General features: G+C 46.3%; 1 protein-coding gene across 3 annotated transcripts in view; it reads right to left on the reverse strand.

Annotated features, from left to right (window-relative positions):
* Window positions 1-7,134: 7,134 nt before the first annotated feature.
* The window catches only part of LOC139240600 (uncharacterized), a 52,010-nt gene continuing 43,191 nt past the window's right edge, over window positions 7,135-15,953 (reverse strand). For 2 of the 3 annotated variants that reach the window (XM_070869152.1, XM_070869150.1), the window contains exons 2-3: window positions 8,300-8,459; window positions 7,135-8,159 (exon numbers count right to left, since the gene is read on the reverse strand). In XM_070869152.1, the coding sequence (XP_070725253.1) occupies window positions 7,315-8,159; window positions 8,300-8,459 (1,005 nt within the window). In that variant the 3' untranslated portion in view covers window positions 7,135-7,314. The remainder of the gene's footprint in view (window positions 8,160-8,299; window positions 8,460-15,953) is intronic. The other variant, XM_070869151.1, reaches the window with a different exon arrangement.

Below are 15,953 nucleotides of genomic sequence, written 5' to 3' on the forward strand. Positions count from 1 at the left end.
ATAGATGAGTTGACGGCACAAATAGATATGAATGGGTATGATCTGATAGCCAGAGAGTTGGTTGCAAGGTAATCAAGGCTGGGACTAAATATTCAGGGATATTTGACAATTCGGAAGGATAGACAGAAAGGAACAGGAGGTGGGGGAGCTCTGTTAATAAAGAATGAGATCAGGGCAGTAGTGATAAATGATATTGGCTCAGAAGACCAAGATGTAGAATCAGTTTGGGTGGAGATAAGAAATTATAAGGGGAAGAAGTTACTGGTGGGCGTAGTCTGTAGGACCCCTAACAGTAGCTACACTAAATCAAGAAATAATGGAGACTTGGAAAAAAGGTACTGCAATAATCATGGGCAATTTTAATCTTCATATTGATTGGACAAATCAAATTGGCCAAAGGTAGCTTTGAGGAAGAGTTCATAGAATGTATCTGGGATGGTTTCCTTGAACAGTACATTGTGGAACCAACTAGGGAGCAGGCTATCTTACAACTGGTACTGTGTAATGAGACAGAATTAATAAATGATCTCATAATAAAGGATCCTCTAGGAAAGCGTGATCATGGCATGGTTGAATTTCAAATTCAGTTGGAGGGTGAGAAAGTTGGGTCTCAAACTAGTGTCCTGATCTTAAATAAAGGCGATTACAAAGGTATGAAGGCAGAGTTGGCTAAAGTGGACTGGGAAAATAGATTAACGTGTAAGACGTTTCATGAGCAGTGGCAGACATTTAACGAGATATTTTATAACTCTCAACAAAAATATATTCCAGTGAGAAGGAAAGACTTTAAGGGAAGGGAGAACCATCTGTGGCTTAATAAGGAAGTAAAGGATGGTATCAAATTGAAAACAATAGCATACAATGTAGCCAAGATGAATGGGAGGCCAGAGGATTGGGAAATTTTTAAAAAGCAGCAAAAGGACGACTAAAAAAAAATGGATTATGAGAATAAACTAGCAAGACAAATAAAAACAGATAGTAAGAGCTTCTACAGGTATATAAAAAGGAAGAGGGCAGCTAAAGTAAACGTTGACCCCTAGAGGATGAGACTGGAGAATTAATAATGGGGAACAAGAAATGGCAGAGACTTTGAACAAATATTTTGTATCGGTGTTGAAGGTAGAAGACACTAAAAACATCCCAATAATAAATAATTAAAGGGCTATAGGGAGGGGGAACTTAATACAATCACTATCATTAAAGAAAAAGTACTCGGTAAAATAATAGAGCTAAAGATGGACAATTCACCTGGACCTGATGGCCTGCATCCTAGGGTCTTAAAAGAGGTGGCTGCAGAGATAGTGGATGCATTGGTTGCAATCTACCAAAATTCACTGGAGTCTGGAGAGGTCCCAACGGATTGGAAAACCGCAAATGTAACGGCCCTATTTAAGAAAGGAGGGAGACAGAAAGCAGGAAACTATAGACCAGTTAGCCTAACATGCCATTGGGAAAATGCTACAGTCCATTATTAAAGAAGCAGTAGCAAGACATTTGGAAAATCGTAATGCAGTCAAGTAGAGTCAGCATGGTTTCATGAAAGGGAAATCATGTTTGACAAATTTGCTGGAATTCTTTGAGGATGTAACGAGCAGAGTGGATAAGGGGGAACCAGTGGATGTTGTGTATTTGGATTTACAGAAGGCATTCGATAAGATGCCACATAAAAGGTTACTGCACAAGTTAAGAGCTCACAGGGTTGGGGGTAATGTATTAGCATGGATAGAGGATTGGCAAACGGTAACTAGTGGGTGCTGGGACCTCAACTGTTTACAATCTAATGACTTGGATGAAGGGACCGAGTGTAATGTAGCAGGCTCGAGGTGCCAAATGGCTGACTCCTGCTCCTATACCTTATGTTCTTATGTGAGCTGCCCTACTCCTTTTGCTGCTCCCGACTGCCCCAACTGCAGCTCCCTCAGGTTCCCCCACCTACTGCTGCTCCTCCGCTTCCTCCAACCAGAATGGAGTGGCCAAGAGCACTCCCATTTTCTTCACTGCAGCACTTGGCTGTGAGTCCTGAAGGCTTTGAAGACCCCGCAGTAAAAATGCAGCAATGTCCAGGGCAGGAAATGTCTCCAGCAATTAGGAACAAGAGAATGCCTGTCCTGCCATTCAATGAGGTCATGGCTGATCTGTGTCCTGCTTTTGCCCCACAATCCTGAATAGATTTGATTGATACAAATCTATCAAGCTCAGATTTTAAATTAACAATTGATCCAGCATCAACTGACGATTGCAGGAGAGAGTTCCAAACTTCTACCATCCTTTGTGTGTAGAACCATAAGAAATAGGAGCAGGAGTAGGCCATATGGCTCCTCGAGCCTGCTCCGCCATTTAATACGATCATGGCTGATCCAATCATGGACTCAGCTCCACTTCTCTGCCCGCTCCCCATAACCCCTTATCGGTTAAGAAACTGTCTATCTCTGTCTTAAATTTATTCAATGACCCAGCTTCCACAGCTCGCTGAGGCAGTGAATTCCACAGATTTGCAACCCTCTGAGAGAAGAAATTCCTCCTCATCTCAGTTTTAAATGGGCGGCCCCTTATTCTAAGATTATGCCCCCTAGTTCTAGTCTCCCCCATCAGTGGAAACATCCTCTCTGCATCCACCTTGTCAAGCCCCCTCATAATCTTATACGTTTCGATAAGATCACCTCTCATTCTTCTGAATTCCAATGAGTAGAGGCCCAACCTACTCAACCTTTCCTCATAAGTCAACCCCATCATCTCCGGAATCAACCGAGTGAAACTTCTCTGAACTGCCTCCAAAGCAAGTATGTCCTTTCGTAAATATGGAAACTAAAACTGCACGCAGTACTCCAGGTGTGGCCTCACCAATACCCTGTATAACTGTAGCAAGACTTCCCTGCTTTTATACTCTATCCCCTTTGCAATAAAGGTCAAGATTCCATTGGCCTTCCTGATCACTGGCTGTACCTTCATACTAACCTTTTGTGTTTCATGCACCAGGACCCCCAGTGTTTCTGGACTTAACTTCTGAACAGTCTGGCTCTAATTTGTAGACTGTGTCTCCTAGTCTTAGACTCCCCAACCAGCAGAAATCATTTCCTCTATCTACCCTATCTGTTCCACTTAATATCTTGATATTATGAGGATAGATTGAGCCTCTATTCATTGGAATTCAGACCCCTAATCATGTTGTGTTAAATTACTGCAATTTAGACAGTGTGTTCCTCTGAAACATTCACTAAGTTTCTATGCTGCTTCTTAATTCAGTCCAACAAAAGCTGACTGATGTAGTGATTGTTTGAATCATAGTTCCCTTGAACACTTCTCCGTATGGACTGCATCTGTCATACAGGGCATAATTTCAAAGTTTGCAGGTGACGCGAAACTCAGAAATGCAGTAAACAGTGAGGATGAGAGTAACAGACTTTAGGAGCACTTAGGCAGACTGGCGATATGGACAGACACAGAGCAGATGAAATTTAACACACAGAAGTGTGAAGTGATTCATTTTGGTAGGATGCATGAGGTGAGGCTCTATCAACTAAATGGTACAGTTTTAAAGGGTGTACAAGAATGGAGAGACCTGGGAGTGTAGATACACCACTCTTTGAAGGTGGCAGGACACACTGAGAAGGCTGTTGAGGCTTACGGGGTCCTTGGATTTATTAATAGAGGCACAGAGTACAAGCAAAGGAAGTTATGCTAAGCCTTTATAAAATACTTCGGCCCCAGTTGGTGTATTATATTCAATTCCGGGCATCACACTTTAGGAAGGATGTCAAGGAGAGGAAGAGATTTACTAGAACAGTTTCAGGGATGAGGGACATAAGAACATAAGAAATAGGAACAGGAGTAAGTCATATGGCCCCTCGAGCCTGCTCCGCCATTCAGTAAGATCATGACTGATCTGATCTTGGCTCAGCTCCACTTCCCTGCCCGCTCCCTATAACCCTTTACTCACTTATTGCTCAAAAATCTGTCTATCTCCACCTTAAATATATTCAATGACCCAGCCTCTACAGCTCTCCGAGGAAGAGAATTCCAGAGATTTAGAACCTTCTCAGAGAAGGAATTCCTCTTCATCTCAGTTCTAAATGGGTGACCCTTTATTCTTAAACTATGCCCCCTAGTTGTAGATTCCCCCATGAGGGGAAACATCCTCTCTGTATCTACTTTGTTGAGCCCCCTCAGTATCTCATATGTTTCAATAAAATCACCTCTCATTCTTCTGAATTCCAATGAATAGAGGCTCAACCTATCCTCATAAGTCAACCCCTTCATCTCAGGAATCAACCTAGTGAACCTTCTCTGAACAGCCTCCAATGCAAGTATATCCTTCCTTAAATACGGAACCCAAAACTGCACGCAGTATTCCAGGTGTGGTCTCACCAATACCCTGTGCAGTTGTAGCAGGACTTCTCTGCTTTTATACTCCAACCCCCTTGCAATAAAGGCCAACGTTCCATTTGCCTTCCTAATTACTTGCTGTACCGGCATACTAACTGCGTACTCACAGGGGTCATTACTGTCTCGACAGGGTCAGCTACCTTCAGCTTACTGAGGAGCAGTGCATTGGAAGCTGCACTCTGACAGAGTAGGTCACAGATCTTTGCAACAAAACTCGGAACACGCTGCATGACTTGACCAGGCATTGCCTATGTCAGTGAAAGTAACAACAGCCCTCAATTTCTACATCTTCTGCTCTTTCCAGGCTGCCGCAGGTGATGTGAACACCATCAGTCAATCTGCAGTCCACGCCTGCATCAAGCAGGTGACTGATGTCCATTTTGCTCAAGACAACCAATGTATGACCTTTCCCATGGACACCGCACCGTGAGAGGGCTGTGGGGTTTGGGACCATGCAGGGAGCCATCGGGGCATCTGAACTGGAAATTCCACTCACTTCAGGTTCAATTGCTGAATGATCACCAGCCTGCAGCTATTTGGGCACTTTCCTGGAAGGGATCATGATATCTACAACTATTTTAGTTGAACATTAAAACAAATGACCCCTTATTAAAGGGGCACGAAACCGACAAACAAATTAAACTTTATGATCAAATTTAAATTTGGTTGCCGGGGTTGTGATGATGCACTCCAGTCCCTCTGACGCCCACTTCTTGCGGAAGGCCGCGAGCGTACCGGTGGACACCGCGTGCTCCATTTCCAGGGACACCCTGGCTCGAACGTAACCGCAGAAGAGGCAGACAGTCGGGCTGGACGACCCCCTCAACCGCCCGCCGCCGGGACTGGTTAATGGCCACCTTGGCCAGGCCCAGGAGCAGTCCTACGAGGAGGCCTTCCGACCTGCCCGCTCCCCACCACACAGGATCATGATAGCGACAGACTGCATCAGTCCTCCACGGACCACACCCTCGAATCTTTGACTAACAGCAACACAGGGGCTGGCTGCTTGGGGATCAGGGCTGTCCTCCCAACACCTGATTCATGACAACTCCGGGAACAATCAGAGGTGTGGGATTACTGGGCCGTCATCGAGCAGAACACTGGAGTGCAGATTTAATGCTGACCTGGACAGGTGTGGGAGCTTCCTGCAGTCCAGCCCAGAGAGAGTGTCACAGAATGTGGTCATCTCCTGTGTCCTGCCCAACTTCATGGTGGAACAGGGACAGCAAATGAAACCTGCGCAGGATGAAGACCTTCCATAGGAACAGGAGGCCATTTAACCCCTCGAGCCTGTTCCGCCATTCAATGAGATCATCGCTAACTCCATATGGGCCTTTGCACAATATCCTTTAATGCTTTTGGTTAAGTCTCAGATTTAAAGAGAACTGATTGAGCATCGACTGCCATTTTCAAAAGAGAGTTCCAAACTTCTACCACCCTTTGCGTGTATAAGTGTCTCTTAACTTTACTCTTCAAAGGCCTGACTCTTAACTTTTAGGCTAGTCCCCTCGTCCTAAACTTCCGAACCAGCAGAACTTGTTTCTCTCTGTCTATGCTATCAGATCCCCCTAAATATCTTGAAAACGTCGATTAAATTAACCCTTAACCTTTTAAATTCCTGGGAATCGAACCTTGTGTAATCGCTCCTTGCAATGAAACCCTTGGAGTCTGGGTATCATTCTAGTAAATCTACGATGCACTCCCACCAAGGCCAATATATCCTTCCGAAGGTGTGGGGCCCAGAACTGCTCACAGTGCTCCAGGTGTGGTCTAACCAGAGCTTCGGATAGCTGTAGCATAATTTATATCCCCTTGTATTCGAGTCCGAGATTTAAAGACCAGCATTCCATTCGCCTTTGTGATTTGTTTCTGTATCTGTCCGTGACATTTTAATGATCTCTGTGCACGGACCTCAAACTCTCTCTGGACCTCCACAGTTTCCGATTTTTCACCATTTAGAAAGTATTCTAAACGAAAATTTCAAAGGTGGATGACCTCACATCTTTGTAATTTTGTGCTTCCATCTACATTCAGAAGAATGAGGTGTGATCTTATCGAAACTTATAAGATTATGAGGGGGCTCGACAAGGTGGATGCAGAGAGGATGTTTCCACTGATGGGAGAGACTAGAACTAGAGGGCATGATCTTAGAATAAGGGGCCGCCCATTTAAAACTGAGATGAGGAGGAATTTCTTCTCTCAGAGGGTTGTAAATCTGTGGAATTCGCTGCCTCAGAGAGCTGTGGAAGCTGGGACGTTGAATAAATTTAAGACAGAGATATCGACAGTTTCTTAACCGATAAGGGAATAAGGAGGTGGGCAGGGAAGTGGCGCTGAGTCCATGATCGGATCAGCCATGATCGTAATAAATGGCTGAGCAGGCTCGAGGGGCCGTATGGCCCACTCCTGCTCCTATTTCTTATGTTCTTATGTACACTGCTTACAATGCCGCCGACATTTTTGCCACCTAATGAGGACGATCCCATTGACGATGAGGATGGAGTAGAAGCGGAGGAACAGCCATACTATCCTCAGCCATAGATTTTTGAGAACAATTAATGGAACAGCAGTTCACCTGAAATACTCCTTCCTCCAACCCTCAGATTCCCTCCGCGCTAATAATCCTAAGACCATCTCTACCACTCCTTCAACCCTCCAATAAAGTACTTCCAGCCACAGACTAACACTGACGTACATGACAGCTGACATTGCAGTGTCCTTAGTTACAATACAATCACCCAGCAGACAAAGTCAGAATTGCAAACCGTTAAGATTTTATTGACTTATACAAATACCATGAACCAAAGTTATCACCCACTGCCTTTCTTAAGTGATCTCTTTGCTACTCTAGTGCTCCTACAAACTGCTCCCCGTGTCTTCAGCATGAGGGATGGAAGGCTACTGTGACTCAAGTCAGGGCTCGTGCGATGCTCATGGCCGGCGACCTCGAAGAGCGCGAGTGCGAGAGGACCGGACTGCAGACTGCAGGATCGCTGCTGCCACCGAGGCAGTCGGTGGTGGAGGACGTGACGAGGGAGCAGGCGTGGTGTTGTCCGGGGCGAGGGTCGCGTGTGCCGCTCCCATTGTGCCGTTGCCATGGATCTGTGTCTCAGCGCCGTCACTGACCTGTGGGAGAGCAGACTGAAGCAGGTCTGTGACACGACTGAAGCCCCTGTCGATGCGCCCGCCCAGCCTTTCCAAACCGGAGGAGATGGTGCAGGCCAGAGCCTGAATGGCACCAGTTTGAGCCTCGATCAACGATGCCAGTGCTGGTGCCACAGGCTCTTGGACAGAGGGCCTCACTGCAGCGTCCACAGAGCTGGCCACACGCTCCATTGTAGCCTGCAGAGTGGTGATGCCTTGCGCCACGACACCACACAAAATGGAAGCGGACTCCTCCATGCTCTCAGACAGGGTGAGGCAGCTCCTAGGCAAGCTGTCCAAAGCCTCGAGCAACTGATGGTGTTCATGGAAGATCTTCCTTTTAAAAGCTGGGCCGCTGAAATCGGCGTCTTTGTCCTCTTCGGCATAGCTACGGGCCGAGCTTGTCCTGCGGCCATCCGTCTCATTCACTGTCCTTTCCACTATGGCCAGCTCCTGCTCACTCGTGCTGAACAATTCACCTTGCGTCGATCCTTCGAGCTGGCCATCTCTCCCACCGGAGACGGCGAGTCCCGTGCCGGTGTACTGGTAGGATGGAGCTGGTGACGGTGCGTCTTCTATAAAGTGGTCCTCCTCCATCTCTTGGCCAGTGAGGTCCAAGTAATGGGACAGACCTGGAACAAAGGGAGAGGGACACGCGTCAGTAAGCACTGGGAACGGTCAGGCAATAGAGGCACAAGGCAGCTGCAGGGTGACCACACTGCCTGTGTGACGGCTTCAGAAAAGAGAGCAGATAAGAGAAATAGAAAGACACCGTGTGGTGCTGGGCTTCCAGCCTTGCCATTCTCGATGTTTCTCCTGTTGTTCGGCCCAATGATGTCCAGAGCTTCCTGCTCCATATGGGTGAGGTCAAGAATGGAGACTGGCCGCTCCCCGCTACTTGTCCTCTTCCTTGTCTTGCGTGCCAGCTTCTCCTGCAGAAAGAGTGGCAGTGAGTTAGTGTCAGGTTGCTGGAACGGGATGTGCAGAGGGGTGAGGCAGCTCCTTATAGTACGGACGCAGCAAGCTGTACGCAGGACGGGGTGGCCACGTACAGGGAGACATGTGAACGAGAGAAGACTTGCATTTATATTGCGCCTTTCGCAACCTCAGGATTTCCCACAGCGCTTTGCAGCCAATGAAGTACTTTTGAAGTGTGGGCACTGTTGTAATGTGGGAAACGCGGCAGCCAATTTGTACACAGCAAGCTCCCTCAAAGAGCAATGACCTGATCATCTATATTTATTGCTGATGTTGATTGAGGGATAAATATTGTCCCCAGAATACCGGGGAGAATGCCCCTACAACACGGGCAGAATGCCGCTGCACTTTGCTGCAGAGTGAAAAGCTTTCCAGCAGTTACCAGCGGCTTATGCCTGATGCGAGGGCAAAAACAGGAAGGCAGAATATTATCTGAATGATGACAGATTAGGAAAAGGGATGGTGCAACGTGATTTGGGTGTCATGGTACATCAGTCATTGAAAATTGGCATGCATGTATAGTAGGTGGTGAAAAGGCAAATGGCATGTTGGCCTTCATAGCGAGAGGAATTGAGTATAGGAGCAGGGAGGTCTTACTGCAGTTGTACAGGGCCTTGGTGAGGCCACACCTTGAATATTGTATAGTTTTGATCTCCTAATCTGAGGAAGGACATTCTTACTATTAAGGGAGTGCAGTGAAGGTTCACCAGACTGATTCCCTGGATAGCAGGACTGACATATGAAGAAAGACTGGATCGACTAGATTTATATTCACTGGAATTTAAAAGAATGAGAGGGGATCTCATCTAAAAATCTGACTGGATTGGACAGGTTAGATGCAGGAAGAATGTTCCCGATGTTGGGGAAGTCCAGAACCAGGGGTCACAGTCTCAGCATAAGGGGTAAGCCGTTTAGGACCGAGATGAGGAGAAACTCCTTCACTCAGAGAATTGTGAACCTGCGGAATTCTCTACCACAGAAAGTTGTTGAGGCCAGTTCGTTAGCCAAATTAAAAAGGGAGTTAGATGTGGCCCTTACAGCTAAAGGGATCAAGGGGTATGCAGAGAAAGCAGGAAAGGGGTACTGAGGTGAATGATCAGCCATGATCATATTGAATGGTGGTGCAGGCTCGAAGGGCCGCATGGCCTACTCCTGCACCTATTTTCTATGTTTCTATCATAAGAAATAGGAAGCAAGAGATGGCCATTTGGTCCTTCGAGCCCGTTCTGCCGTTCAATAAGATCATGGCTAATCTTCTACCTCAACTCCACTTTCCTGCACTGTCCCCATATCCCTTGATTCCCTTCATATCCAAAAACCTATCGATCTCTATCTTGAATATACTCAAAGATTGAGCCTCCACAGCTCTCTGCATAGAATTCCAAAGGTTCCCCACCCTCTGAGTGAAGAAGTTTCTCATTATCTCAGTCCTAAATGGCCAGCCCCTTATTCTGAGACTGTGAGCCCTGCTTCTAGACTCTTCAGCCAGAGGAAACATCTTCCCTGCATCTACCGTGGCAAGTTCTGTAAGACTTTCATACATTTCAATCAGATCACCTCTCATTCTTCTAAATTCTAGTCTGCTCAATCTCTCCTCATAGGACAATCCCCCCATCCCAGGAATCAGTCTAGTGAACCTTCGCTGCACTCCCTTTAAGGCAAGTATATTCTTCCTCAGGTAAGGAGAGCAAAACTGTACACAATACTCCAGGTGTGGTCGCACCAGGGCCCTATATAATTGCAGTAGACTTATTTACTCTTGAACGCCAATCCTTTTGTAATGAAGGCTAACATACCATTTGCTTTCCGAATTGCTTGCTGTATCTGCATGTTAGCTTTCTGCGAGATTCATGTTCAAGGACACATAGGTGGCTCCGAAAACCAACATTTTCCAATCTCTCACCATTTAAAAAATATTCTGAGTTTCAATTTTTCCCACCTTTGTGAATAACCTCACACGTCGCCAGATTATACTCCACCTGCCATGTTCTTGCCCACTCACTTAACCTGCCGATATCTGTTTGCAGCCTCCTCACAACTTTCCCACCTAGCTTGGTATCATCAGCAAACTTGGATACAGTTGTAACTCTGCAGTCCGGCACCTTCAGGACCCGACTGGTGCCGGAACAGAGAATTTCTTGGAGCACGGGAGGTCTCGCTTGCCAGTGCCGGTGGACAGCGGCGGGCTCCTGTGAGCGTGTGCTGGCAGCCTGTGGGCGGCTCCCTCAGCACTCGCACTGACTGACAGCCGCTCCCAGCCGCTCACCGAACACACTGAAGGCAGCCATTGCAGTCGATGAAAACTTAAAAAAAATAAACATAAGAAATGGGAGCAGGAGTCGGCCATTCAGCCCCTCGAGCCTGCTCCGCCATTCAATAAGATCGTGGCTGATCTGATCATGGACGCAGCTCAACTTCCCCGCCTGCTCCCCATAACCCGTCTCTCCCTGTTTGCTCAAAAATCTGTCCAACTCCACCTTAAATGTATCCAATGATCCAGTCTCCACAGCTCGCCATAGATTTACAACCCTTTGAGAGAAGAGATTTCTCCTCATCTCAATTTTAAATGACTATGTCCCCTAGTTTTAGTTTCCCCTATGAGTGGAAATATCCTGTCTGCATTCACTTTGTTGAGACCCTCATTATCTTGTGTTTAAATAAGATCACCTCTCATTCTTTTGAACTCCAATGTCTATAGGCCTAATCTACTCAACCTATCTTCATAAGTCAACCCCCTCATCTCCGGAATCAACTAGTGAACCTTCTCTGAATAGCCTCCAATGCAAGTATATCCTTCCTTAAATACGGAGACCAAAACTAAACACAGTACTCCAGGTGTGACCTCACCAATACCCTTGTACACCTGGAATACTGCATGCAGTTTTGGTTTCCATATTTACGAAAGGATATACTTGCTTTGGAGGCAGTTCAGAAAAGGTTCACTAGATTGATTCTGGGGATGAGGGGGTTGACTTATGAGAAAAGGTTGAGTAGGTTGTGCCTCTACTCAGTGGAGTTCAGAAGAATGAGATGCGATCTTATCGAAACGTATAAGATTATGAGGGGGCTTGACAAGGTGGATGCCGAAAGGATGTTTCCAATGATGGGGGAGACTAGAACTAGAGGGCATGATCTTAGAATAAGGGACCGCCCATTTAAAACAGAGATGAGGAGAAATTTCTTCTCTCAGAGGGTTGTAAATCTGTGGAATTCACCACCACAGAGAGCTGTGGAAGCTGGGACATTGAATAAATTTAAGACAGAACTAGACAGTTTCTTAAACGATAAGGGGATAAGGGGTTATGGGGAGCGGGCGGGGAAGTGGAGCTGAATCCATGATCAGATCAGCCATGATCATATCGAATGGCGGAACAGGCTCGAGGGGCCGTATGGTCTTCTCCTGTTCCTATTTCTTATGTTCTGTACATTTGTAGCAGGACTCTTCTGCTTTTATACTCTATCCCTTTGCAATAAAGACTAACATTCCATTTGTCTCCCTGATTACTTGCTGTACCTGTATACTAACTTTTTGTATTTCATCCAAAAGGACCCCCAGGTCCCTCTGTACTACAGCATGTTGCAATTTTTCTCCATTTAAATTATAATTTGCTTTTCTATTATTTCTGCCAAAGTGGATAACCTCACATTTTCCCACATTAAACTCCATCTAGGCCATTTTTTGCCCTCTCACTTAGCCTGTCTATATCCCTTTGCAGATTTTTTGTGTCCTCCTCACAATTTGCTTTCCCACCCATCTTTGTATCATCAGCAAACCTGGCTATATTACACTCGGTCCCTTCATCCAAGTCATTAATACTGATTGTAAATAGTTGTGGACCCAGCACTGATCCCTGCGGCACCCCACTAGTCACTGTTTGCCCTCCATTCCCTCAGGCCCAATTAATGCCGAACCACGGATGTTTCTGGATGAGAGAGTCCCGGACTGGAGAGGTACAACCTGTACATTACACTCGGTTCCCTCATCTAAGTCATTGATATAGATTGTAAATAGCTGAGGCCCCAGCACTGATCCCTGTGGTACCCACCACAGCCTGCAAACCCGAAAATGAGCCGTTAATTCCTACACTCTGTTTTCTGTCCTTCAACCAATTCTCAGTCCATGGTAGTATATTACCACCAATCCCATAAACCCTAATTTTGTCTAACAACCTCTTGTGTAGCCCCTTATCGAATGCTTTTTGAAAATCCAAATACACTACAACCACTGGTTCCCCTTTATCTACCGTGCGAGTTACATCCCGCAAAACCGCTGAACAGATTTGTCAAACTTTTCATAAATTTGTGTTGACTCTGCCCAATCGAATTATGATTTTCTAAGTGCTCTATTACTTCGTCCCTAATAGATTCCAGCATGTAAGTTGTGAGGACATCCGAGCCAGGGTGTCCCTGGAGATGGAGCACGCGGTGTCCACCGGTACGCTCCCGGCTTCCGCGAGAGGTGGGTGCTGGAGGGACTGGAGTGCATCATCACCCCCGGCAACCAAATTTTAATTTGATTCAAGTTTACTGTCTAAAGTTTAATTTGTTTAAGCTTGGTGATTTTAGTGCCCCCCTTTAATCAGGGGGCACTGGATTATTGTTCTACTTAAAATAGTTGTAAGTTGTGAGGAGGATGCAAAGAGACTTCAAGGGGATATTGACAGGCTAAGTGAGTGGGCAAGAACATGGCAAATGGAATATAATGTGGGGAAATGTGAAGTTATCCATTCCGGTAGGAAACATAGAAACAGTGAAAGATTGGGAAATATTGGGGTTCAGAGGGACCTGGGTGTCCTTGTACATGAATCACTGAAAGTTAACATGCAGGTACATCATCATCATAGGCAGTCCCTTGGAATCGAGGAAAACTTGCTTCCACTCTTAAAATGAGTCCTTAGGTGGTTGAACAGTCCAATACGAGAGCCACAGTCCCTGTCATAGGTGGGACAGATAGTCGTTGAGTGTAAGGGAGGGTGGGACAGGTTTGCTGCACGCTCTTTCCGCTGTCTGCGCTTGGTTTCTGCATGCTCTCGGCGATGAGACTCAAGGTGCTCAGCGTCCCCACGGATGCACTTCCTCCACTTAGGGCGATCTTTGGCCAGGGACTCCCAGGTGTCTGTGGGGATGTTGCACTTTATCAGGGAGGCTTTGAGGGTGGTCCTTGTAACGTTTCCTCTGCCCACCTTTGGCTTGTTTGCCGTGAAGGAGTTCCGAATAGAACGCTTTCTTTGGGAATCTCGTGTCTGGCATGTGGACAATGTGGCCTGCCCAGCAGAGCTGATAAAGTGTGTTCAGTGCTTCAATGCTGGGAATGTTGGCCTGGTCGAGGACGCTAACGTTGATGCGTCTGTCCTCCCAGGGGATTTGCAGGATCTTGTGGAGACATCGTTGGTGGCATTTCTCCAGCGACTTGAGGTGTCTTCTGTACATGGAATTAAGCAAGCAATTAAGAAAGCAAATGGTATGCTGGCCTTTATTACAAGAGGATTTGAGTAGAAGAGTAAAGATGTCTTACTGCAGTTATATCGGGCCCTGGTGAGACCACATCTGGAGTATTGTGCACAGTTTTGGTCTCCTTACCTAAGGAAAGATATACTTGCCATAGAGGGAGTACAGCGAAGGTTCACCAGACTTGATTTCTGGGATGGGGGGATTGTCCTATGAGGAGAGGTTGAGCAGACTAGGCCGATAGTGTCTAGATTTTAGAAGAACGAGAGATGATCTCATTGAAACATACAAATTTCTTATAGGGCTTGACAGGGTAGATGCAGGGAGGATGTTTCCCCGGGCTGGAAGTCTGGACCCAGGGGTCACAGTCTCAGAATAAGGGGTCGGCCATTTAGGACTGAGATGAGGAGAAATATCTTCACTCAAGAGGGTGGTGAATCTTTGGAATTCTCCACCCTAGAGTGCTGTGAATGCTGAGTCGTTGAGTATATTCAAGACAGAGATCGATAGATTTTTGAATATTAAGGTGATGAAGGGATATGGGGACAGTGCAGGAAAGTGGAGTTGAGGTAGAAGATCAGCCATGATCTTAGTGAATGGCGGAGCAGGCTCGAGGAACCAAATGGTCTATTCCTGCTCCTAATTCGTATGTTCTTATTATCCCGACTACTGATGTCAGCCTAACTGGTCTATACAATCATAGAATCATAGCAATTTACAGGACAAGAGCTAGCCAGCCTACTTTCAGTTCTTGAACCGTAACTCTGTAGGTTACGGCACTTCAAGCGCATAACCAAGTACTTTTTAAATGTGATGAGGGTTTCTGCCTCTACCACCCTTTCAGGCAGTCTGCCTTTGCAACCACGTGTTCTGCACCTTCAGGGATGTGTGGACATGCACTCCAAGGTCCCTCTGTTCCTCTACACTTTCCAGTATCCTACCATTTATTGTGTATTCCCTTGCCTTGTTAACCCTTCCCATTTTGGCTCTGTGTCAGTTGTAGATGCTGTCATAGTGAATATGTTATTGGACGTCATCAAGGCCCAGGTCGCTGATTGGAGTGCAGGCAGTAAAGCAGGAGCGGCGAGACAACACTGCGATACGTGTGTGCACTAGGTCCGTGCAGCAGAACTGGTCTCCAGTCGTCTTGGTTAATCCTTGCCAGTGGACCAAGACCTAGCTCTGTCAAGCCCGTGTGGTGGCTAATGTGCAACGGCCACCACACGTTGAAAAAATCCACGCACAGGCATCTTCCACCCTTCAGGATGTAGTTCGGGACCTGGAATATTAGGTCCTTCATTGAAACGCCTGTGAACTCATCCCTTTTTGACGTGGAAGCAAGTCATCCTCGATACAAGGGACCGCCTATAATGATGATGATAATAACCCTCCCCAAAGACATAACCTCACACTATTCCGGTTTGAATTCCATTTGCCACTGTTCTGCCCACCTGACCAATCCATTGATATCTTGCTGCAGTCTACAGTTTTTGTCCTCACTATCAACCAAATGTCCAATTTTTGTATCATCTGCAAACTTGTTAACCATACTCCCTACACTGATATCGAAATAATAATTACTTTTATTTGTATAGCGTCTTTAACGTAGTGAAACATCCCAAGGCGCTTCAGAGCTGTGTTACAAGACAAAACAGATAAATTTGACACCGAGCCACAAAAGAAGAAATTAAGGCAGATGACCAAAACCTTGTTAAAAGAGATAGGTTTTAAGTAGCGTCTTAAAGGAGGAAAGAGAGGTAAGAGAGGCGGAGAGGTTTAGGGAGGGAGTTCCAGAGTTTAGCGCCTAAACAGCTGAAGGCATGGCCGCCGATGGTTGAACAGTTATAAAGTGGGATGTTAAAGAGGCCAGTATTTGAGGAGCGCAGACATCTTGTGGGGTTGTGAGGCTGAAAAAGGTTACAGAGATAGGGAGGGGCGAGGTCATGGAGGGATTTGTAAACAAGGATGAGAATTTTGAAATCGAGGCGTTGTTTAACCGG

Source organism: Pristiophorus japonicus, chromosome 32 (genome assembly GCF_044704955.1).
Source record: "Pristiophorus japonicus isolate sPriJap1 chromosome 32, sPriJap1.hap1, whole genome shotgun sequence".
Taxonomy (NCBI): domain Eukaryota; kingdom Metazoa; phylum Chordata; class Chondrichthyes; family Pristiophoridae; genus Pristiophorus; species Pristiophorus japonicus.